Here is a 25,361-nt window from a genome sequence, read left to right as displayed (position 1 = left end):
TTAAGACAATGAATGTACAAGCAAACTGGTGAGGTATGGACTTAAAAAAAATTGTAATAAATAAAATTGTGATGAATTGAAAAAAATGAAATAAATTCAATTTAAAACTACAATGTACATATGGACGGAAATGCGTTAATTATCACAGTAGCTATGTGTTTTTTGGGGAATTTAAGAGGGTGCAGTCTTGTTGAATATATAGAACTGGAACTCGTTACAAGCCGTGCCCCGCTACGTTGTTACAGGCCTTGGCTGGGTGGCTGTCAGTATTACGTTGATGTTTTCTTGCTGACTCTCCTGGAACCCTGTGTGTCCACTAACCATTTCACTGCAAGCAACAAAAGCATACAAGTATGCAACTGGTTTGGAGTAATATTTCCATAGGTACACATCAACTGAAAATTGGAATGTTGTTTTGCATCGTTTATCCGAAACCATTTCATGAAGTTCACAGGGTACCGGTACATGTATGCTGCTTGTCAGTTGTCAATGTGTTACTATTTTGCTGAGTATAATCTACTTTTTGTTGTTTTATAGCTCAGGTATCTGACTATCTATCATAAAGAAGCCTCAGACCTGTATGTGGTAATGTGGTCTACCGCCTACATATACAGACTTTAATATATGCTGTACTGTAGACTTGTATATATCCTATTATCATAGTCTCACAGACTAACAGTACTGTAAACCAACATTTATTAGCATGCAAGAAAATTCTTGTGAGAGTTTTGCCAGGATTTACTATAGTTACGATATTTCTTGCTGTCACTATAAAATTAATTTTGTTCATGTTAAAATTTACAATGGTTCTTTTGCCAAAATTATTCAAGGCCTACCAGTTAATCACAGCTAAAAGTTGGTTTACAATATAGAGACTTGTATAGTCTCAAGCCCCTGGTATAGATTTTAATATGAGTTTTATTCCCTGTTGTGGGAGGTTGCTCACCTGAAGTTGATCTCGCCGTCTCCATCACTGTCGAGTTCACTCAGCAGAATCTGAACCTCCTCTTGAGTCAGCTTAATTCCTGTGTCCTGTCAAATCACAACAAAGAAAGAATTATTTAGTGAAACTGTTTTGCTGATAATTATTTTTTCCTTAATAAATTAATATCCAAACTAAAACATCTCTTTCATAATTTATTTTTTTAACCAAAAAGGAAATATTGTTAAAATATTTGAACACAAAACACTCAAAATTAAAGTACACAGGAAATACATGTAATTAATTAAAAGAAAAGGATTTCAAGGATTTAATACATGTATGATGCATAATATGTTTTTTTTTTAAAAACAGGGTGTCGGAAGTCTAACATGTAATGATATAACCAGGAGATTTCTAGTAGCCTAATTGTAAGGGTTGATATAATTTTATCAATTAAATACAAAATAAAACATGTACAGTAATTATTTTGATCATTATATTCATTATAATTATAAATACTGTAATGTAATGGGATGCCCCTGAGAAATGATGACGGACCAGACCGGAATTCAAACTTCCAATGCCCCCTGAATCTCTAATCAGGTGCTTTACCCACTGAGCTATCTAGCACCATTGTGATGGTCAGACAAGCTCGAATACAGGCACCAGACAGCTCAGTTGGAAGAACACCTGACTAGACATATATGGGGGGCATTGGATCAAATCCCGGTCTGGTCAATCATTTTTTATCCCATCCAGTTACAATACTAAGTTATTAAGCTACCTTTAAGGTATGAACATTTTAAATAAAAGCCTGCTATAGTACATTAAATTGTAAAATAACAAAAACATACATAATTCACAAGTTATTTTTAAATATGTACTAGTTTCATCACAAACTATATATACTGTCTGGATGGCACTAATATATATACCCTCATATTGAACTTTTAACAGAGACTTTATAGTTCTCGCATTCCCAGAATACTATCTCAATGTCAATGAATCCTTATGGAAACAATATTATTATACAACGTATAGCCAAGAGTTGTTAACAGTCAATTGATCCGTTAAATCAACGAAATATTACATGTACATTGTACCAGATAGTAATCAGTTGTGAATGTTGTTAACTGCATGCACCGTAACCAAAGCGTAAACTCACTCAATGTTATACATCAACATGTAGTATGTGATTTCATTCCAATATAAAAGCACATTTCAGATTTTCATTGCTCTTCAACAACAACAAAAATCAGCTGCTTGGACTTTTCTGACAGTGATCTGTGAGATCAAGATGTGTAGTTTGGTGAAAAACACAAATTATGTGTCATTCTTAGTGAGCCATTAATCACAATTAATACACGAACAGTAATTTAATGGATCGGAATATTTGTAGCTGGACCTAGAAAAGCAATCTGACTTTTGCTTGAATTGTTGGTAGATGTCCAGATCTTTTAACAGTAAAATTCAATTGCCTCAAGATAATCAAATTAAAATACCGGTACTTCGTTATGTCTTTTGAAAATGTGAGATATTTCCATTATTATTGTTTTTATAAAATCAGAATAAGGTCTCATCCTCTGACTTTAATCATATCTCCCTCCTCTATTATATAGTTATGGGTAAAAAATCCTTTTTTTAATTTAATTAAATTTGTAGGTATACGATAATATCAGTGTTATACATTTATTTGATAAATATATCAGAAAATTATATCAATTCATAACTGTTGGAAGATGCCGCTGTTGTATATATTTGAGGCAAAAAACCTGTTAATTGGTTTTAAAAAGAAGATACATTTAATTGCATTTGGGAAATACAATATTCTCAAGTGTAGGGGTGTTAGTGAAAAAAAAATGAAGAAAAAAAAGATACAAACACCTGACTATTAATTAAAATTAACATGTGTCAGTCTGTATATACACAGTACACCGTTACCTTCAGGGCCTCGGATTTCACAAGTTTTTGTAAAGCCGTCTTTGCACACTGAATATGGCAAAAAATATAGGAATAAAGAAGGGAGGAAAACATGAAACATTTCAGAAATGTAGTCCTTTGAAGGAGAGTTCAGAGAATATATGAGGTGATTTGGGAATCGATATATGGGTTTGTATGCAAGTCTCCAACATCCTGTGTGATCAAAACTATACACCTACTCATTTATACTTTACATGCTAAAACAATAATTTAAAAATAGATATATTTATTTGTCTCTTTGCATCCCCAAAATGTTACATTATCCATTGAAATTTATTGAATTTTTGTTTATATCTTTCTCTTTGAACTTCTGCAAATGTATGCAGAAATGAAATCAAAAGTTCAAATACCGGTACTTAATGAGTTACAAAAAATTGCATGGATGCAATATATCAAGAAAGCAAATCAAGTAAGCATGTTTGTAACAATATATATTTAGTCTTTTTATGGATTAAATTTTTAAAAATTTCCAAAAACATTGCCTTGCAACCAAAAAAAACCCAAAAAATAAATAATTTTATAAAATAAAAATAAGACAACTTTCCTTACAACCATAGATAAAATACCTGACTATCTTAAAAAGAAAACAAAACTATGACCATCCAATCCTACTGTAGGCCTACCTCAATGCCTTGCTGGAACTCCTCATAGGTTACGCTCATACTTCCATCCTTGTCAAATTTATTGAAGAAGTCGACGAGGCGGAGATTGTTCTTTTCTATATAGTTGGTCAATTTGACCATGGGGTGGATCCTGGCCCGTGGTTTTTTGGGTGGTTCCATGCCCCCGTGTCTCATTTTGATATCAGGGACCTGCTCTTGCACTTGTTTGAAAATATCATCAAAGTCTTTATTCACTAAAATATCCTGGAACAAAACACAATTAAATGACCATTAATTAATGAATTTTTGTTATCTGAAGTAAGAAACATGACAGCAATTTGTATTGATAAAAACATTGTTTTACTTATCCATGAAACTGTGCAAAATCTATGAAAATTTAAGTCAAAAAATATTCATGAAACCACAGAATATCATTCAGAAATTTTGGGTACATGAGTTTGAATTGACAACTTGAACTTGATTACCTGTATATATCATTGTAACTGCTAAAATACCTTAAAATCCAGTTCTTTGAGTGCACAGTTTGGATTTCTGAGAATGGCAGCACAAATTCCATAACAGCCTGCTGTTTGCATTGGATTTCTTCCCAGCTACAATACAATTGCATGTTACACATTTTGCATCTGATTAAAAACATAGCATTATCTCAATCTCAACCAAAAAAAAAATATCTAAAATACTCAAGTCATTTGTTTGAAAATGGACCATTGGATTCAAAATGCTTCTGAGTGATACAGTAAATGAGAGATATTGCTTACTCTAATTGTTGTCAAAGTTTCATTCACAGAAACTCCTTTTCCTATCAAAACAGCTCCTTCTGAGGTAATTCTGTTATTCCTGAAAAAAAAAATTTCTTATTAAATATAGAAAAAAAAATTCTATTTGTAAAAGATTTAAAATCCGATTTCAAATTAAAGAGTTGTTCCCCTTTTGTGGTTTTATCAATAGCCTGGCTTTTATCTTTATACATACGTTAAATCCAGCTCTTCTAAAACTTGGTTGCCTTTCAAAGCATCACCAAATGCAATAGATCCTTCAAGTCCGAAACCATTCCATGCCAAGTTGATTTTCTTCATATACACATTATTCTGGAAAAAAGATGACAAATTATCAGCAATATCAGATCAGATTTTAAAAATATCTCTTGCTAGCAATTGATGAATAAAAAAAAATCAAGAGAAGAAATTTCTAAAGATACTTTTAGCATATTACATTTGGCTGTGTATTCTTATTATCATTTTTAATGGAAAGCAGCTTCCGCTAAATCAAGAATATCGCCAAAATGTCAAACATACCGGTATAATTGTTAATAAATATAGATGCATTCAGAAATGCATTAAATCAAATACAAGCATTACTTGTTAATAATTCACTTTCTGCAAAATATCCTACACGCTTGAAATTATTAAATACTGTCACAGTACTGTAAACAAACTTTCATTTTAAGTCATTGAACTATTATTTGCAATTTACCAGTAATATTAAAACTAGTTCATGTACTGCAACTAGAATTCATATGTACAAGCTTTATTCAGTAAAAAATACTCATACGAGACATGTTACAGAACGGGCAATGAGAAATTTTCTCCAACACAAATAGAAGTTGCTTTACAGTAACAGGATACGCTAGATCACCTTTATGCCCTGAGCTATGGCCACGGCGCCTTTCCTGCGTATTGAGTTCCAGCTGAGGTCCAGTTCTTTCAGTGAGCTGTTGTCAGCAATGGCCGGACCCAGGATAATTCCTGCGTTCTCCCCGAATAAATTATGGCTCAAATTTAAGTACTCTAGCTTTGTTGTGTTCTGTTAATTAAAAGAAGTGGTATACAGGTAATTGGTCAGAATGAAAAATTTTCAAAAGCTGAAAGTACAAAGAGAGGTTTAATAAACTAGAATGTCCCGCATTCAACAATGAATTATCATGACGCATTGGTAAAGGAGGTTGAACACTATATACAGAAATATTCCAGTAATTAAGCATTGCAATGTACTTGTCTGATCAGCTAAATCCTTTGTTACTATCACAGGCTTAGATTTTATTTACTTAATATAAACTATTGGTTGATTGTACTCATATCGAAGAGAAAACAACATGCCAAATTTTACATCATACTCTAATAAAATATGGTGTGCATCATTCTTGAATATTTAAATTTGTGTTAAAATGAATAATCAGTTGAACACTTCAAAAGTTTTCTATAACCGATTTTATTTAATTCTCACCATTATTGCATCTGAGAAGTGAACTGCTGCCTTGTCATCAAAATCATTACCTGAAAACAGAAATATAAATATAAATTTGTTATGAAATTGAAATCATACATACTCAAATAACCCATGAAACTCAAATAACCCATGAAAATCAAAACCTAAAAAAACCCCCAAAAATCACCTCTGACTAAATTGGTAAAATGTGTCAAAATTAGAAACATGCAGTATCAAAAGTTGATTTTTAATGTTTAAATATTATTATATATAAAGTATAACATGTAGTTGAATGCTATGAATGAATGAGACTCCATGTGGTTGGAATGCCACATTCCATATCATGGGCAAACATGTTGAATACAGTTTGAATATGTAGTAGGAAAGGAGGAATGAGTATATTAATACGACGAAAACATATGGCTGGACCGGGAATCGAACCCGAGACCCCTGCAACTCTAGTCAGGAGCTCTACCACTGAGCTACCCAGGCTGATATCCACGGTCCATATAGCCCCAACTACTACATTCTTCCCTCCTTAAATAGTCTTCGACCCCGAAGACCCAACACAAGTTCACCTTGTCAGGACTTATTATTTACATATATATGCCTGGATCAATTATCTAAATGTTAATGTTTTTCAATGTTACCGGTAATTAGTGTACATGGCATTTTGAATTGTCATTGCTCTGTAACTTTGCACAATACATCATCATGATGTAAATTAGTTGACTGTGGGAAATATTAAAGCCATGTCTACATGTTGCTTGTGTTTCCATAATAATTTAACTCCTTAAGGTGGTATGGAACACCTGTTGGTATTAATGAGAATAAAAGTACATCGTACATTATAATCAAAATAATTTCACCTGTTTAGGATTTTCAAATTCTACAATACAATTCTACAATTTGACCCCCCCCCCCCCCAAAAAAAATGTTTTAAAATTTTTCGGAAAGATAAAAATAATGTATGAGTCCAAGCAGGATTCGAACTCATGACTTACAAATTTGTAACTAACTCTCTAACCCGTTATGCTATGCTGTTTTTTAACAATTGTGGGAAACAAATATTTTTTAAATTATGTTTGATTTTTTTGTTTATTTAGATAGGATTAAGTATGTCACAATATGGATGGGCCCCATACCAACTTATATGAGAGCAATTCTTTTTTTTCCAATATGATTTTAAACTCATAAAAGATAAGACTGAAACTGTTCAATATACAAGGTAAATTTTATACATGCATGTATTCACAGTAAAGCAATGTGAAACACATGTAAACACTTTTTAATACTCACCAGACAACGTGACATGTGTTAAGGTGGAGTTTTGCTGTAGTGTTTGGGACAAAGATTCTGCTGTTTGCAGACCGAATTTGTTGTCCGATAAATCCTACAATCAGGAAATGTATATGATATTAAATTTTGCAATACAATGTATTATATTACAATCATTCTTATAAATAACCCATTAAATAAGTAAATGTTTACAGTTCCTAAACATTACAGAAAAAAAACTCTGATGTGAAGATGTATTTCCAATTGTATACATGTACATGTACTTACTAAATGTGTGATGAAACAGTTATCCCTGAGCATTTCACAGACGGCATGGCCTCCTGGATGTCCTAGCCAGTTGTCACTGAGATCAAGGGTCAAAACACTGGTATTGGACTGTCAAGAATACATTTGTATTTTGATATTTAACATTACAGAGCTACAAATACAAAACATGGTTTCATGGGTTAACATCTTTAAAAATGGAGAATTATACATGCTACCGGTATTAGATTACCTATTGTATTGTAATATAGTCAATTCCCCAGTTTTGAAATGTATTGAAAAGATGACAAGGATTTTAAAAAAGTGTGTTTTTTAAATGAATTTGTGCTCTCTCTCTCTCTCTCTCTCTCTCTCTCTCTCTCTCTCTCTCTCTCTCTCTCTCTCTCTCTCTGAAACTGTCATGGACCACATACCACTAGAGACATTGCAATTGCCCTCATTCCCTGGGACCCCAGACCGTGGTGTTTCATACTGAGGTGAGGGTCGTTCATATGGCGTAGAAAGTAAGAGGCAGGAACCACTCCTACTTTTTTGCATCCTTCAATGTAGGCTGTCCTTCCTGTAGGATCATAGGCAGTGGTGGTTTCTAGAACACAAAGCAATATGTTTCATCTCACTGTTTTAATAAGCACCTCCATATACCTGTTATTAGCAAAAATCATAGCATTTATTGTCTGGACTCAACTTTCAGTAAAATTTCATAAATGTCATATGATAAAAAAATTGCCATTAGTTTAAAACAAATTATTTTTGAAAATAAAATCAATTCAAGATTGCAATTCACTTGATTCCTAATAGAAAACAATTTCCTCAAAATAATAGTAGATCAGGAACATTTATAATTTCACAGGCCTTATAAAGGCACATATTACAACATCATCTACATGCAAAATGCATTCAAAACAAATCAATTTTTAACAAGCAAGAAACAATGACTACATTGTCTCTACACAAACCAATGATTAAAGCTATGCAGCCGCACACCTAGTAAAAAAAATCAACAGAAACTGCATAAATCTGCAACACAATGCTGTCACAAACATTGTACCGGTTCTACAATTACAAACATAATGCATGTACCTGGTTCTACAATTACTTCCTAGAAACATGCATGTCCAATTCAATGATGGAGTAACTTTGTGCTTATACATGTATATACCGTAATGTCCCTTTTGTTAGTGTAAATATACATTAATAATATAATTGACCAATTAAATACTACCCAAAGGTACTATGTATTACATTATATACATGTATATATAGAAATACACCGTAAACGTATTTATTATTCATTAGACATTAGTCTCATTATAAAACCACCTACACTATATAACCCTTCCCTAGGCTTGTAAACTATTTGACCTTAACCTTTGACCCTTCCTCAACCTCCACCAATCAAAATAGTTACCCATGTGACATCTGTACAGGAAGAGGAGATCTGTCAGAGTATATTCCTCCTCATCTGTGTATAGGATATCAATTTTATTTAACACTTCATCACTTTCCTTTGGAGATTTTATCTTATGATATGCAGTTACTTGCTACTTATATTAATGTTTGTAGTCTGACACAGTTTCATGTACTGCAGTACTAGCTGTTGTTTACACACAGTAAAAACCATCAATGCTTTTAAGCCTGAATTGTGGAGTTTCTAATTTTAATTATTTTTTGTATACTTTTTTCCCTAAATTGTAGACCTACCAAATTCATTTTTTTTTCTTGTGTTGATTATACCATATGTTCCTTTATATTGCCATAGAAACTATATATAAGTCATGCTTTTCAGGCAACATAAACTATTCTTCTGTTTTTTCTCGTTTTCATACAAAATTAGTACATGTATGTTTATTATTCTTCTACTTTAAAGCTGTGTTTTCTTTATTACCTCTTTGTAGATACACTCTATTGAAAACAAATTTACAGCTAGTGCACCAAAAATAACATTGGATGAGCCTACTGCCCATTTGCAAACACATCTTAAAGGGAGATAATTCATTAGTCTATAATATTCACACTGAAATATTTAAGAAAACCAAAAACTGCAACAACAAAAATACGGTAAACATTGAACTCCATAGTATCTACATGCCACACACAAAAAAAAAACTTCACCTAAAAATATGGCTCTACAACATCGTAATGACACACGAAGACTACAGAAACCTACTGAGAGCAGCAAAGAGATTATCGCTAAACTTGAGGTTTGTGTCTATAGCGTAAGCTGTTCTCAGATACTGGAAGTCTGCCACCAGGTCTATAGAAACTCCGGGGGCTGCACCTGCTCCTAATGAAAGCATGCAAGGGACAAGAAATGAAACAGAAATCAGTCACATGCTCCACTCACATCTAAAATAGGATGTGTTAAGCAATCTTTCTTTTTCCAGAGACAGTTTACCTGGTAATTCATTTTTTTGCTCTTTTTTTGCATTTCATTCATAAGTACCTGTATTTATGAGTTTGTTTCTGTCATAAAATCAATGCCTGCCTAATTTCTTTTTTTTTTTGTCATTAATATATCTTCTCCCTACATTGAAAATTTTTTTTTTGCATTGTCATTATCTTTTCAAATGATCTGTTTCAATGTACATTAATAAAATTGGTACGTTTTTAAATGAATAGTAATATAATGTGGGCTTTCCTTCTGTATTTCATTGCCATTCAAAAAAAAATATTTACAGGTAATCAATTTCAATTTATCAATGAAAAATCACCTGAAATGCACTTTTTAAATTCTATGCAGGCTTTTTCTGACTGCTTTGTTTGACCTTAATTGCTACTGTTTCCACAGTTGTTTACCAATACATTTAATTTCAGGCTGCAATATTGGTTCATGTAGCTTTAAGAGGGAAAAGTTAAGCAGGATAAAACATGATAAGTGAATTTCATTGAAAAATCAATCAAGCTTCCACATTATGCTTCTGTGAGATTTTATAACCCAAGAGTTGTCATTGAGAAAAAAATTTGAAAGAACTCTCAAGCCCCGAAAAAAAGAGTGTGCTGGTACATAGTAAAAGTCTGAATAGGTGTAAAAAACATTTGCATAGATCTCTTTAAGGCATTCAATGAAAAAAAAATCAAACATCATGGATTTGAAAAGATGAAATATTTTCTGATAAACACAACAGGGGATGTTTTAGGGATCATTATCACAATGGATTGGCCTTTTAACAGCAATAAACTTGTACCTTTATCCTCTAGATCGGTGTCAAAGGCTTTCTCATCATTGATATCTACTGTAGTGAAGTCTGCTATCTCAGGCAGGTGCTCTCGTGGTTTGTGGGGTATCTCGTCATCACTCTCACTGTGGTCCGAGCTGGGGCCGAACCTCTCGAGTCGAGATCCACTGCTCTCTGGTCGAGACTTTCTACTGCTCGCTCGACTCACAGTCTGTGATAATAAATTAATACTATAAAGTCTCGAATATATATTAATGGTTCCATTACCATTTTTTCATATTCTGGTAATTGATCGAAGATAATCAATTTTGTTCTGACTATGTATTGAAACCATGTAAACAAGCAAAATTCTTACAGGTAATTGCAAAACTCATTATGATTATAGAACGCTATTAATCACCTTGGGAAATTTATTTTTCATGAAAAAGTGTGTGTATGACCATCAATAAGTGATATGTGACCAATACAATGGTAATATGTTAAAAAATCCACAACCAAATTTTCACCAGCACATATTTAATTAGCAAAATAAAAAGAAATCTTCTAGTCTGTGAAATTTTTGAGCAATATAAAAACAAATAAATCAAATTCTGTATCCATACGATACATGTATATGGTACTCTAACACCATTTCTGACTATTAATGGCCTCTGATTCACTAATTATGTGTTACATTAAGTAGGACAAACAAAGCAAGCATTTTGATGAAATGGTAGCTAGAACACTTTAATGTCTCTATAAGGTATCAACTATTTGGTTTCCAAAATGCCTTTCTTAACTAGAGTTTTAACCAATGTATCTAGAAGTTCTTGAAGTTAACCATTCTCACACACTGATAAAAAGATAGTGAATTGATGATTTTTCGATGAACTAGTCCCATGTCCTGCGATTGAAATGGCCATAAAAGTTCCGCAATTTTCATTGTACCTGGAATCTCAGGTGCTACGAATTTATCATCAAACTGAATGAATGGCCTCTCTCTGGCCCTCCAAACGTTGTTTACACAGATGTCGGGTGGTATTTATCTGAGCAATATATTGGGACACAATGTAAATGCAGGAGCATGCACTGAGAGATAAGAAAAAGTCATTCATCTCTGAGTTAGTTGTTATCTAGTTGAAAAATGTCACAAAGCACAATAAAATCAAACATAAGAACTCCAGTGGCATAGCCACATATTGATACACAGTTCAAAAAGACAATAACATTTTAAATCAATGCCAAAAACTTTTGCAGTGAAACATTCATCTCTGTGTATAAGACTCAACAGACTTATATATAGGACTGAAGTTCTTCCTGCATGCTAGCTGCTCCTTACTATTAAACATATTAATATTAATTATAGTAAAATATCAAATATATTTAATATCCCTGTTGATATTAGGATTGAGGTTTAAAATCCATCATTTCTTTAAAATTCTTTTCCAATTTTAATGCTTGAAATTAAGGAGTTCGGTTAGAAAAGAGAAAAGAATAGAAAGAAATATGGAATATAATCTGTTTTACAGTCAATAATGACACCAATTTTTAAAAACCTGTACATCCACATTATTTACCTTTTTATTACATGCAACACCTCGTGGATTAATAACTGGATGAGTGGACATCCGATAAATTGACATCCGCAGCTTGATATCCATCATGTAACGGTACTCGAGCACGCAGCGAAAAGTCACAAATCAAATTAATAGGACATATCCCCCAACAGGGACAATTGGAACACAGTATCCGTCAGTCAAGTTCACCTACTAAATCAAATATTAATAACCAGGAATCTAATCAGGGCCCCAAAATCACAGCCATTTATCCATTAGCTATCAATCACTCTCCCATAGTGGATCCAGGACTGTTGCCGGATTCAGCGGAGATTATCACTAGGTAATCTCTCCACCTGTGTGAGAACAAATACCTGTTGAAATTATGTCTCAGGTGTTATCAGTATCCTCACCAAAGCAAACATGCCTTTTTAATTTGAGAATGATATCCTTGATAATCCCACCAAAAGCACTTGGTCTATCTCAATAACGCACTACCCTCCATTTCCGAGCTTTGCACCTCAGTGAAACACAATGTCATTGGATGCTAGATTCCTGATGCATCAGAATTTGTCATTAGCATGACAGTAAAAAAAAATCCAGTCAAAGAGAGAGAGATCAAATTTCAGTTCTATTTCCAGTGTAAAAAATTAATCTTTAAAATGGCTTTTTTGTGTGGCAAATATAGAATCAGTAGACCTTTTCAAATTTGCTTGGGAAATATACAAAACTAGTCCTCTGAATTTCTATTCCTCTTTTCCACATCCAACAAAGGAATAGAAAAGAATAACTTTAAGAGCATTCCTAAATATCAGCTTGTTTAACTTCCAATGGCTCTTGAGGATACTGTGACAACAGGTAAAAAATTCTTCTATTTAAAGTCCAGCTCATGAAACCAAATGAAACTTGCCCATCAAAAAGTTTTTCTTTTCATGGCATGCAGCTTGGAAACTTCTGTAAGAAAATCCATATTTCCTTCAACAAACATTTAAGTCACTGTTAAATTTTGACAGCCAATAAATAAGACTCTTCAACTATTGACTCTTTTTATTAAATAGATCCTCTCAAGTCCAAATTTATACTAACAGGTATGCAAGTCGATCGTAAAAAATGATATTCCCATCGATCAATGCTGTAAGAATATGCATCTTAATTTATGAGCATAGTTTCTCATAAACGCTTGTCTGTAGAATGTCCATTTTTGATATCAAAAAAATTTCACGACCACCTCCTGGGAGAGGAGAAAGCTTTAAAGCTCTGGTCCTTAGATTCCTGCCACGAAAAAAAGTCTAAAAAGCCTTTGAGACCAGTTACTCGGGGGTCTTAAAGACACCCCAGTAAATCCACTGTGAAAAACATTGATCCGACCCTGTTGTATTTCGCCGCAGTGGTGCTGTCACCATCCAAAACCCAAAACCCAATTCAAACACAACAAATTGATCACAAAACAATGTCAATATCCACATAGGAAAAAAATTCTATTTGAACTTGTTTAACTTAGCATTTACAAAAATTACTCAGGGGGGCATTGTTTAAAATGCACTTGTTGGGATGACAATGGCTGTAGGTAAATGCCAGGGTTTTTTTTTTTTTTGTATAGATACAGTCGAGTATTTTCTGTTTGACTTCTATTGGCCGTTTCTCCAAAGGATGTCATTGCCTTGCAACCCGGCAAAAACAGAAGTATTGGGCGAATAATAAATGTCAAAACTGTATTATCACCACTACTGTCTGTTGTTATGTTATTGCATAGATCTCTCTACAGGTAAATAATAGCAAAATCTCCAGCAATATTGACACAATTAATTGTTAACAAGCAATACCGCAAGTACCGGTATAACGTAATTACTTTTTTTTCATATTCATTTACCAGTACATGGTGACAATTGTCACTTAAAATATTTATTGCCTATAGAACTTGCTGTGTATGAAAAAAATTAAATGAAATTTATATTAAACGTAATATATTGTCGAGAAATGAAATGTTAAAAGCCACACACAGTTCAGACATTTATTGCTTTAAAAGTAAATATTTAATAACTTGATTGCACTCTTAAAGATTCTTTGGTTGTTTGAATCTATTTTTAATTAATCATAAAAGACTGACACTCTCTCTCTCTTTCTCTCTCTCTCTCTCTCTCTCTCTCTCTCTCTCTCTCAAATAAATTGATTTCTAGTTCACCCCTGCGAATGTGTTCGGAATGTTTTCTTTATCGTTGCTAAGTATGTAATAAATCCAGAGGTGCTCGAATGAAAGTTCACAAGACTTCTTTATCGTTGCTAAGTATGTAATAAATCCAGAGGTGCTCGAATGAAAGTTGAATGAAAGTTCACAAGACTTCACCAAGATTTGTTCAGTTCCTGTGAAATTTCGAGCGGAAGTATAAGTGTTCGGATAATATTCTCAAAATACGTAAGTACTGGTCGTTTTTCATATCGTATCCTACTTTGGTTTATGTTAAAACATGAAATTCTTTTAATAAGTTCGTCTTATTTCACCATTCAGCGGTTTTTTATATTAAACGATAATATTCAGAACAGAGTTATCGTTCGTGTTCAACCACGTCCACGTGTTGAGTGGTTGAAAATATAAACATTGCTTGGCTTAATAAAATCATATCCATGTTTGATGCTTGTGGTGTGCAATACCATGTTTTAAAAAAAATAATGGATGTCTGTTTTGCATAAAAACTTAGTATATCGAGTCATTTTCAAGGAACATTCTGCATAAAATTGTATAGTCTGTTTCACTATTGATGCTATTACTAGGTCAGACGCGGATCGAAAATTAATCCTCAGGGGGGATCTCTACTTAGCATGTTAATTGTTGCAACAGCTGACAAAAACTATTTTTTGTATTGTCACATTTATTTCTAGAACACATTTGATTCACCAATTAATGAAGATAAAGTTTAAAATCAATAAACCTCTAGATTTAATATTTGACTACTATAGTACCTATAGATTCTATGAACTAGACTATAAACACGAGGCACGATTTTTACTGCGAAACTGAAAGGGTCAAATAAAACCACATGGTCTAAAATTTAAATGACAATAACATTCGCAGGGGTGTAGTTAGATCAGTGCAAACATCAGTTGCACTTTCACCATTATTCATAAACTCTGGAGATTTAAATCTCTGTAATTGTTTGATGAAAATTATGTAGATAGGCGTAACGGTATCAATTCTATTTTTCCATTTATCCTCAGTGTGCTTATTTTTTGTCAAAGGAACAAGATGCAACTAAGAAAAGCCTAAAGCCACTGTTTTGTCGACAAGAATTTATCCATGCAACATTCATTTTTTGTAGGATTATGTGTACTTGGTACCAAAGCAGAAAGTTTGAAACCCCATTCATTGAATAGAGACTTAAATATCATCATAAAAAAAAGAAAAATCTTTTTGAAATGCCAACCAAACTTTTAGTAAATAAGGGCAATTTTGTTGATGATTGTGTATATTATTTCATTTTTCATTCTGTCTTTGAATAATTGTAAAAAAAAAAAAAAAGGTGCATTTTTATAAGTACCTGATGATTGTTTTTTCCCTTTCAGTTTAATACATAAAATAATACATATAATTTTAATTTAATCAATTTTTGAAACAATTTTTTAAAATACCTAAGTCCCAGCTCAGCTTGTGTGGTATGATCTCGTATCATACATGTACATGGTGATATGACAACAACGAGGTATTAAAATCCTGTTACAATTTTAACATACACAGAACGGATCATTTAATTTGTAAGGAATGGCAAAGAGGGATTTCACCACATTTCCTCTCATTGGTTTTGATAAGTATGCTTATTTCCATGATTCTAAGACATGTAAAATTCCACATATCATTTATAAGGTACAAAATGTACAAACTCTTACTTCCTAAGTGTATTCCAAATTTTAATCTGGAATACATGTATATTTTACCACCTCTATGAGGAATAATCTTTCAATTTAGGAGGTATGATCCCACCTCTTATTGATGAGGTATGATCCTATCTTTTTTATTTCATTCTGTAAGGTATGATCCCACGGCACCTTTCATTTGTGATGCATGATCCTACCTTTCAATGGTGAGGTTTTGAAAGGTATGATCAATTTCATAATTTTTGAGGCATGTAAAACCCTACATACCATTTGTAAGGTGCAATTACCTCTTACTTCTTAGGTGTCTTCCAAATTTAGTCTGGTTTTGTTCCCACCTCTATGAGGAATAACCTTTCAATTTATGAGGGATGATCCCTTCTCCTATTGTTGAGGTATAATACTATCTTTTTTTTATAGGTAATTAGGTATGATCCCATCTCCCATTTGTAATGTATGATCTTACCTTTCATTAGTGAGGTATGACCACAACTTTCATTGGTGAGGTATGACCCCATCTTTCATTGGTGAGGTATGATCCTACCTTTCATTTGTAATGCATGATCCTACCTTTCATTAGTGAGGTATGACCACACCTTTCATTTGTGAGGTATTTCCACACCTTTCATAGGTGAGGTATGACCCCACCTTTCATTGGTGAGGTATGATTCTACCTTTCATTTTTGAGGCATGACCTTGACTTTCATTAGTGAGGTATGACCCTATGATAGGTATGATTCTACATGTACCTTTCATTAGAAAGGCATGAACCCAAAATAATTGGTGAGGTTTGAACCTACCTTTGGTTTCCTATTGCTAAGGTGACAAAACACAGGGGGTGGTTTCACAATCAGCCGATCAACAATGGGGCGATGAATCATTTCGTGTTATAAAAACAATTCATAAGTCATTAATCAAGACAAAACATTTAAAAAATGCACTTTGTCCACAATTTCCAGCTGATAAAATCCTAATATGTCATCACTTCCCGCCATCACAATCCAAATTTTTTAATTTAACATTATAAAGATCAAGTATTTTCTGTGATGAGCCTTATTATTCATTGAAAAGTCTCCATCTCTTCACACTGTTATTTCTACTAAGTATCACTACCACAAACTCACTTATCAGTCAAATTTTTGACCTCACCCTGGCCTGAAATCCCTTGAAATAAACTGAGACTTTGTTGCTGTGACACAGTCACTCAATAATTAAGGCACTATAAGAACACTGGTCTCCTGTCTTCCACTGCACACTGTGCTCATATCCTTGGAAACGGCAACATCAAGCAAACTTTATTGCACTTTAATTCACAGGGTACTTTCAATTAACTACGAAAAAAAAAATCAGTGCAAAAAAAAAATCAATGGCATCTAATGTCTTTCAGTAAGAAACCTGAACATAATTATAACGACAGCATTCCCAGCGAACTGGTTTACGATGGTCTAATATCCAGGTATAGTGCTTCTCTCCATTGCAATAAGCTTTTTTTTTTCTGGTCCAGGGTTCAACTGAGGCATGGAATCCCTATATGTGATGTCTTATTGATGTTTAATGTAGTTTGTCATTTTGGAACAGATAAGTCAGGATCTTGCCATGTGTATTAAGACACTTGGGTTTGGGGTCTATCCCCTCCATGGAGACTGACTGTCGCCCGGCTAGGCCGTGTCTGAAGTGTTTTCTTCGCTCGTTGAAACAATCCAATCAGTCACTTGAACATGGAATTACTTTTAAGTACTTTGTTGGAAGACATAAATAAACCTAATAATGGTGGTATAAATTTCTTCCGCGTCAGTACAAGTATAGCATGCAACAAATCTTGAGCATGAACAAGAGAAATTAATCAAACAAATTTTGTTGGTATATGTGCTAAAAATGTTTGCTTAAATATTCAAGATAAAACATTCCTCTACATTTTGATACATTTGGAGTGTTTGGTCGGAGTCCACCACCTTGCAAGGTATAGGTACATGTACAGATAGGTACAATATCATATTCATCATTGCAACTATGAAGCACCTATAGACAAATTAATTATGCTATTTTAAATACAGTTGAATGGTGTTTATATAAATATTAAAGTTTTAATAACCACTTTGTGCAAGAACACTCCACTTTCCAATCTTTGTCTTCTCGTCTATCATTCAGCATGATATCTCACTAAAACATTGCTTTATCTGAGGAATTTTGAAAATTTGAAAGAAATAATCTGGTGGACGGTCCTTCCTGATTTAAAGCACAGTTACATCACGGTATTGAGTGTGCCTAGTGAACTAGTTGTGATAAAGTAAGGCTAATATTACTGATAAAAGTGTCATTTAAACACCCCACTCCAAGATTAGCAGTCATTAAATTGAAATTGACAGCTCTACCCAGATTTTCCGTCTTTGTTTGCATAAAAATTATAACGGAAAGATGTCTGGTTTATTGAAAAATGCCAACAAGTCTACACAGAGACAGAGGGGTAAAAGTCACATGTAGCAAGTGGACCCCACAACCCAATGCACCGAATTCTGACCCCCTCCCCCCTCCCCTCCAATGCAACCAACAAAAAACTTATCAATTCATACCATTGTATCTAAACAGCATTTCTCATACACCTAAACAGCAGTTATTATCTTTGACTCATGAGAATGCATTTAATGATAAAGTGATTTGCAATCACTTCTAGAGCCCTCTGTAAGGATAATTTATATTGTAACATGAAAACTTGGCTTAGATTTGAGGCTTTAATTGTCACTTGGTTACTAAATGCAAACTATTCCACTAAATCAAATGTTTGACTTTATAATAGCGAGCTCTCACTGTTGATGACCCTTTATAAGATACTTACATGTACCTGTACATGTCTATCACTCAATCTCTTTCTTTCTCTCTCTCTCATTTATTTGTGAACACAAAAATTTCAAATTTTTCTCATTGTTGATGCTTGCATGTACCCCATTCTCTCTCTCTCTCTCTCTCTCTCTCTGACTCTCTCTCCCATAAATTTTTGAAAGTTTGGTTTTTAGTGATTACATTTTCATTCTGTAGATGAAATTCTGTAGAAATACGAAATGCACTTTATAAATAGCATTATGTTATGAAAGTCAATTATTATTATGATGAAGAAAAATTTTCTTGCATGTTTCACTTTTAATTATCATCCCTTAGCAAAAGAAAACTATACATAACTGTTTTTCTCCTCTCTTTCTGCCAGTTATATACCCTTAATCTTATTGTAATAGACAAAATTGTAATTAACATACATTTTTTTCATCAAAGCTCACTGATTATCAGACTAAGTTTAAACTTGTCCATTACCAGCAGACAAAATGAAAAATTCTGTATACTGTGAGACTTTTTAAAAGCCTTTAACATAAAAAAAAAATTAATGTTTTGAATTAGGAATAAAGAAAATCAAATTAACAGCCAAACCAGTTTTTAATTACAGATGTTCTTTTTGTACACGCATCAAAGAAAAGAAGATATGTATATAATACAAGTATAATAGCTAGATTTTTCATTCTAATAGATGATGTTTGTTATTAGATTTGCGGAGTTTCTGCTTTGTAGATTTCTATGGATCTCAGTGTATTTGTTTACAGAGATTAAGAATTTGAAAGCAAATATTGATATAAAAGTACAGTAGTCTTTTGTGCTGGGCCTCTCACAGTTCTGAACTTGGATTTGAACAAGAATGAACAAAGATTTTGTATATTGGTAACCTCCTTTACCATTTCCTAATAAATATACTTCACCCTGGTACCAACAACCCCTTCATTTAGGCGACAGCTATGTCATTTTTACACTGTTAAACTGTTAAGTCATTGGGATGAAATTGCTTGCAATTGGTATTCATATATATAATTTGTTAATGCTACAAAACAAGCCTTGTTTGTTAAACAAATTGTGAACATTTTTGAATATCATATCTGCCTATAATTAAAGGAAGGCTGCGCAGGCCACGATTAATTATGTTGTGCAATTTTCAGGGTAGTTATTGAATATTACACATATATACATGTTATATTGTATATTTATATTAACAGACAAACAAACTGATGGGGCCTTCAACCTGAGTAACATTAAATTGATACAAATAAATGAATATGCATGCCACACTTGGAGACACTTGGAGAGTTAATATGCTAGAATATATAATAACTGTCTAATGAGTTAATATGCTACAATATATAATAATAGTCTAATGGGTTCAACACATTGAAAATAATGACGTTTTCTCAGAAAGAAATTAGAAAGAACAAAAACATAATGATCTTTGGAGGCATTGAAATGAACTCAATATGGAAAGTACTTAATTATCATATTTATCAAGATTCTGAATATCTAAGTGAGACATCATTTTATGAATAAAATGTCATCTTCATATTCATTAAAATTTATCACAATTACAAAGATTTCCAGGTCCATCAAGCTCATAACATCTATATTTAATGGCCTATTTTGGATATGTGTGCTAAAATTACTCATAATTTTCACAACTTATTTTTCAAATTTCTATTATTTAATACATTTATGTCTGTTGACATTTCTGTTTCTATTTTTAAAATTTTTTAGTTAAAATAATTGATCTAAATGAGTCCTCTGACAGGCCCTCTCTATATCTAAATGAGGTCACGTTTGAAAATTTTTTTTTTTGTTTTCAACAAACTGCATGACGTCAACCAATTGCTAACAGATTCATAATCACATTTGGATAAGTGTTTTCACCTTTCTTTAAGTTAAAAGATCATTGTTCCAACAAATATCTTTTAATTGTTGAAACATTAAGATGTACACAAGGTGCTAATTTCCATACAACATAGCAAGGACACTGTACAGAAAAATAGAAAATATCTGAAAGAGCCTATTTTTGAAATAAGCATACTGCTGAAAGACCACAGATCAAATACAAATTAAACAACAAACCATGTTTAAAAGGAGGTTATCTGGGTCTGCAATTTCATCGTTATATCCCTCATCCTCTGAATCTGCCTCATTTCCACTCAAACCCTCCTCATCCACCTCCTCACATCGCGTTAACATCCAATCCATGTTGATTTGTAGAAATAATGTAAAACTTAAATAGGCGCTTCTCTGAATATTGTCATGCAGTTACTCTTGGGAAATATTAATTTTCAAATATGTCCGACAGGTCAGGTAACATTTTTCAATTTCAACCTGAAAACTCCTTTATCCGAGTAAATATAAACAACCTCAAGTAAAGTGTTTCCTAATCCACAGGACTGAATAGCGATAAGGTTCGGGCGTCTTTCTCACAAAATTTGTCGAACGTCTGCCAGACTGATTATATTATGTATCCACAACAGAGCCACTCAGAATAGATTCTCTTGTTTTGTTTAAATTCCAGTTACAAAAGAAAACAAATTATGGATTTAATTTCCCACATCACTGTGAAGTGTCATTTCTGGTAAATTATGGCCGTTCCTTGTTGGCTCTCCATTGAATTTATCTTGGCAATCCAAAAATGCACTATATATTGACTACCAATAGTTATGACATTTGCTAAATGACAAGCCTACCCAAAATATAAATCAAGTTTAAATAGTGTAAGTTTAAATCGATATGTATACCCAAACACTGTTAATCCTTAATCCTTATCAGCTTAATGGTTGACGGTGGCCAATCAATGGACAGATTATCTCAAAGAGAAACACACAAATCCCATCCAATTACTGCAGCTTCATAACTTTTTAATTTCGCACACTTTTTTGGTCACATTTTTCAATCATAAATTTTGAGAGGATTAAAAGACGCAAATCGATTATTATTTCTTTTCTTTTTTTAAGCATGTATAGACTCAGTAAATATCTTTGAAAACTGTGGTCTTTTTTTTCAGACTTTTTAATTGACACATGTTTTACCAATCAGGCAGTTTAGAATTCAAAAATGAAAAGATTTGTATTGACAGATGTACAACAAAGTTTACAGAACTACAGCTATTGAATTTTTTTTGCTATCTATAAAATGTTAATCACAGGGTTCCCTAAAAATGCATTAATACTCAATTCCATGCCTATTTAGATTTAAGTCACCTGTGGAAGATTTTATTCTCTGGTGACTTTAAAAATGAGGCAGCAGAAATAAATCTTAAATGCTGGAAAAAGAAGAAACAATTTTTGGATAGCTTAATATATACACAACTAAACCAAAGATTATTTAATTTTCAAAAACTATGAATTTACCTACTCTCCTTTCAATCTTGGTTTAGGGGTGCTTGACATTTATTGGATCTTTCAAGTATCTTTTGGCAGAATTTGTCTGATTTTTTTTTTTCGTTTTCAAAGAAACTGGAATAAAAAATTTGGCTGCAAATAAGATATTTACCTGGAGCTTAAGTCAGATGCAACCTATCTTCCGTTATTTTCATTTTTTTTTTAATTTCCGCAGTGTAAAGGTAATCCCCACTTCATTATTCCAAAATCAAATTCTCATGTTATATGATATTTCTGTATTTTGAAAATAGTTTCAATTAATATTAAAAATATATACTATGAATTTATTTATATTAAGCATTCTATAGCATTTTGAGTGCTAGTTATAAGGAACATCAAAAATGTTGTAACTCCAAAAATAGCCTGGATGTACCCTGAATTATTTGGTATTAACAAGTTTAAATTCAAATAAATAAGAAATAATCTATTAAGGAACTTTATTCAAAATTGAGGAATATGTCTCGTTTGTCCTTAATATTTGGTTTCGATTATCATAATGTATAATATAATTACTGTATCCTAATTTGTGCAGCACATGCCAAGAATGATCATGTAAAGTTTTGGGTTATATAATCAAAAATGTTTTAATATGAAAATTGTTTGGTTATCTCTTTATAGATATTTCTTACTTAAATTATATAACTCATAAGCGGGAGAGCAAGATCCCACAAATTTGAAAATTGTAAGTTCATATCGTAGTTCATGTCAGTACCTTATTTCTGCACTTTAAAAACATTATCGGAGACATAATAGCCTTAATTATGAATGAATATTTTGATATGTGCAAAACACTCTCTCTTTATTCTAAATCAGATATGAAAGGAATTTTTATAAAAATTGTTTGAATGATTTTTATCTTCTCTTCAAGAATCTTTCCCAATCATTTACCAACCTAGTCCTAATTACGATAGCAGTGCAAGGCCTTCAATCAATTTGTTTGAATTGGCTAACAGCCCTTGCTTGTTTGATTTTTTTAATTGGTTCATTATCGAATGCACCTTTTGAAACCTAAAAATCAATTTTAATGGCTCATTCAATTGACAGCAATGACTTGCTTCCTTACAATTATAAGTATGGAAAAGTTGATTTTTATTGTACTGCATGCATATATAATACATTGTAGTACATAATAACTATATTTTCAATTTTTTCCTGGTCTCAAACTTTGCATTAGAATAAAAATATTTCAATTCCAGCCCTCTTTTCCTAAAATTAGGAGAGATGTTGCAATGAATTCTATTTTAAGTTATTTAACATACGGTACCTGTTCACATAGTGGGTGCTAACAATCAAAATTTTTACATTGCTGTTATATACCAGTATAGCAAATATGAAAATAAAACAGAAATCTCCTGAGGATTATCAAATACTTTTGACAATACACACAAGAAATAATATTGCATAATGTCATTCATATTTAATGTAAATATTGAATGCCATGCGGGAAAACAAATAGAGACCAGCAATTGGGTCCATCAAACATTTAAAGATCATTCTTATATATAACGTACTGTATAGTCATAAATGTTAACAGAGAGATTTTTGGTTGGTTACTTTACTGTAAATAAAACATGGATTAGTAAAGTATTGATATTATGTTTCTTCCCCAACCATCTGCATTTTATATCCTTTTTGTAAGCAGAAGGGAGGCAACTCACTTTTTCTTTGCAATACATGAACGTTTAATAAACACCAAAGTAATTTCCCATAAATCTGTACATAGCCCTGTAAGTGTTTATTATAAAAAAAACAAAACTCAAAATATCTCTCTCTCTCTCTCTCTCTCTCTCTCTCTCTCTCTCTCTCTCTCTCTGTCCAATGAACTGCTTCTGATCATCAATAACAGAACGATAAATGAATTCAGAAAACGTTCAAAAGGTTTCAAAACTATAATTCTATAAATATACTGAATTTGCATTTCATTAATGTTTAAGCCATAACAGACAAAATAAAGTCATTTTCTAATATTAAATTGCCCTCATGTGTAAATATCAGATATGAACTTCTTTTAAATCATAGCACAACAAACAGTAAAACTTTAAAGTAAATTGGTATTTAAACTTTCTAACATACCAGATTTTGAGCACAAAATTTTAACTGAAATGTTCCAATGCCAGATTTGGTTACAGGATATTTTCTTATCAGCTGAGACATGTGAGACATGGACATATTTAAACTTGTTAATGTAAACATATGCATATATGTACAGAACTGTCTATATTTACTTAGCAATTGAGCTATTCATAGCATGATTAATCTTTTTATTTGCTTGTGTAATATATCCCATATTTAAAATTGATTTTTATGCGTATCTAACTTATTGAAATGCACAGAGTGCTCATTTCTCAGAGAAATATCAATGGAGTGGGAATTTATATCAAATTTTCCACAATAATATTTCAGAAACTTTTATACTTGTATGTTCTAAAATTGTATTTGTACTATGTTCAACATTATATCTTACAATTTGTTAAAAAAATATTTCAAACCGTAAATTGATTAAATGAATACATAAATACATATACTAGTATAATATTACATGCATACTTGTAAATCCTAGTGTTTTGTCTCTGTATTTTTTCTAACTTAAACTTTTGAATTTAATGATTAATAAAAATCCCCAATATAAGTAAAATGATACCTTTATTTGTAGTTTAATTCTTCAGCATGATGGCATCAAAATATAAAATGCAGAACTTACTTTTCTGGAGCCGGTTCCTGGACGACTTGATCCTGTGGAGCGAGTGCTGCCCGGTCGGGGTAATTTTTTACTGGATGACGGACGGCTCTGCTGAGGAAAATGTGTCTGTAGACGGCCTTTACTGGTCACAGGCCGAACCTGGTCAGTCGCTGCCTTCAGTTCCTCCTCTGTCTCCTCCCTGATCACCGATATCGGCTCCTCCTGTGACTCTATGGGCCATCTTTTGACTGCCTTACCAGTATTCGTGTTTTCCTTTTCTGAAGATTCCTGTTCCATCACACATCAAAAGTAATAAGCAAACTCATGAAAACTGATATAAATAAACTGGTACTAGTACACATGAATATCAGTGTTGACACACAGCAGAATAAAGCTGAAAGGCTTAAGCAAACGTCATGATGGAATCACTCTCAGCAGGGTCTATTTACCGGAACAATACACATGAAAGGAGAGGTTCGGGTGCTTCAAATTAATAGTGATTGATACATGTACATTATCAACACAGGTAGAGTTGGTAAATTGGAATTCAATAGCATTAGGATTGACATAAGATGTTGTCAAGTCAGGTTATACC

The 25,361-nt window shown here is 32.6% G+C and overlaps 1 protein-coding gene across 7 annotated transcripts; it reads right to left on the bottom strand.

The window, feature by feature from the left end:
* Positions 1-168: 168 nt before the first annotated feature.
* LOC128187232 (leucine-rich repeat-containing protein 74B-like) lies at positions 169-25,361 on the bottom strand. 7 transcript variants are annotated; one of them, XM_052857519.1, is made up of 15 exons: positions 24,788-25,361; positions 10,479-10,680; positions 9,461-9,577; positions 7,707-7,879; positions 7,297-7,404; positions 7,030-7,123; positions 5,749-5,798; positions 5,161-5,328; positions 4,498-4,613; positions 4,284-4,362; positions 4,020-4,115; positions 3,526-3,768; positions 2,864-2,911; positions 947-1,032; positions 169-328 (listed from the first exon to the last, which is right to left on the bottom strand). In XM_052857519.1, the coding sequence occupies exons 1-15, from the start codon at positions 25,061-25,063 to the stop codon at positions 232-234; spliced, it is 1,953 nt and encodes a 650-aa protein (XP_052713479.1). In that variant the 5' UTR covers positions 25,064-25,361; the 3' UTR covers positions 169-231. The 7 variants fall into 7 exon arrangements, with proteins under 7 accessions (XP_052713479.1, XP_052713481.1, XP_052713483.1 ...); XM_052857521.1 differs by lacking the exon at positions 9,461-9,577 and adding an exon at positions 8,702-8,755 and having other exon boundaries at positions 24,788-25,360; XM_052857523.1 differs by lacking the exon at positions 24,788-25,361 and adding an exon at positions 20,780-21,497.

This window comes from Crassostrea angulata, chromosome 6 (genome assembly GCF_025612915.1).
Source record: "Crassostrea angulata isolate pt1a10 chromosome 6, ASM2561291v2, whole genome shotgun sequence".
Lineage (NCBI taxonomy): Eukaryota > Metazoa > Mollusca > Bivalvia > Ostreida > Ostreidae > Magallana > Magallana angulata.
Note: the sequence above shows the minus strand (reverse complement) of the source record. Positions and strands in the feature narration are given on the sequence as shown.